This window comes from Macadamia integrifolia, chromosome 1, assembly GCF_013358625.1.
Source record: "Macadamia integrifolia cultivar HAES 741 chromosome 1, SCU_Mint_v3, whole genome shotgun sequence".
Taxonomy (NCBI): Eukaryota; Viridiplantae; Streptophyta; class Magnoliopsida; order Proteales; family Proteaceae; genus Macadamia; species Macadamia integrifolia.
The window spans coordinates 28,155,656-28,156,644 of record NC_056557.1 but is presented as its reverse complement, the minus strand read 5'-3'; the positions used below and the strand labels follow the sequence as shown (position 1 = coordinate 28,156,644).

General features: G+C 36.8%; 1 protein-coding gene across 1 annotated transcript in view; it reads right to left on the bottom strand.

The window, feature by feature from the left end:
- Positions 1-837: 837 nt before the first annotated feature.
- The window catches only part of LOC122077258 (ubiquitin), a 7,826-nt gene continuing 7,674 nt past the window's right edge, over positions 838-989 (bottom strand). Inside the window, exon 4 of the mRNA XM_042643146.1 lies at positions 838-894. Coding sequence (XP_042499080.1) covers positions 861-894 — 34 coding nt within the window. The 3' untranslated portion in view covers positions 838-860. The remainder of the gene's footprint in view (positions 895-989) is intronic.

Genomic DNA, 989 nt, shown 5'->3' with positions numbered 1-989 from the left:
AAAGCTACTACAGGTTACTCTCAAAGCAATGTCGACCACACTATGTTCATCAAGAGATCTAGTGGGAAGATCGCTACCATAACGGTCTATGTAGATGATATTATTGTTATTGGTCATGATCTGGCAAAAATCTCTCGCCTCAAGAGATACTTCGAGTGAGGAATTCGAAATCAAAGACCTAAGACAACTCCGTTACTTCCTCAGCATTGAAGTTGCCAAGTCTTCTCGTGGGATCTACTTGTCTCGACGAAAGTATGTGCTTGACCTTCTCTCTGAGACAGGCATGTTAGGGTGTAAGCCGGCAGACACTCCTATTGAAGCTAATGGTCACCTGAGTAGCAAGGAAGGTAAGCCGGCAGACACTCCTATTGAAGCTAATGGTCACCTGAGTAGCAAGGAAGGTAATCCGATAGATAAGGAAAGATATCAGAGATTAATGGGGCGGTGGCATAGTTTTTAAGGCGGTAAGGCGACGAAGGCGTTTGAGGGCCTTTCGCAGCGCCTTAGCAATAAGGCAGGCATAAAGCGTCACCTTATTGACTAAAGCGTTCTTGTATACATTTTTTTATAAAACCAATCTATTTGGCTCAAATCCTAGTTGAATCCTATTACTCATATGCTAAATAAATATTAAATGTTTATATTCATACCAATGTAAGATATTCATCAAGAAAACAAATCAATAAAGTGAATAAACTAAGTTCATCTTCATCAATCATCAATCATCAATCATCAATCATCAATCATATTAACACATAATATAAATCCATAATTATGAAACAAAATTATAAATATAAAGAAAAAAAGACAAATTATACAAGTATTTATTATACTTACCTCTATGATGCCATAATGAGTGCCTAAGCCCTAAGGTCATCCACTATATTTCTACTCTTGTCAAATAAGTAATTAAGAACTTAGAATTAAAACACATCGAAAGTAAAAATCGAGATGCCAAATTAAATGGATGAGAAGTGACTAACCTGGGG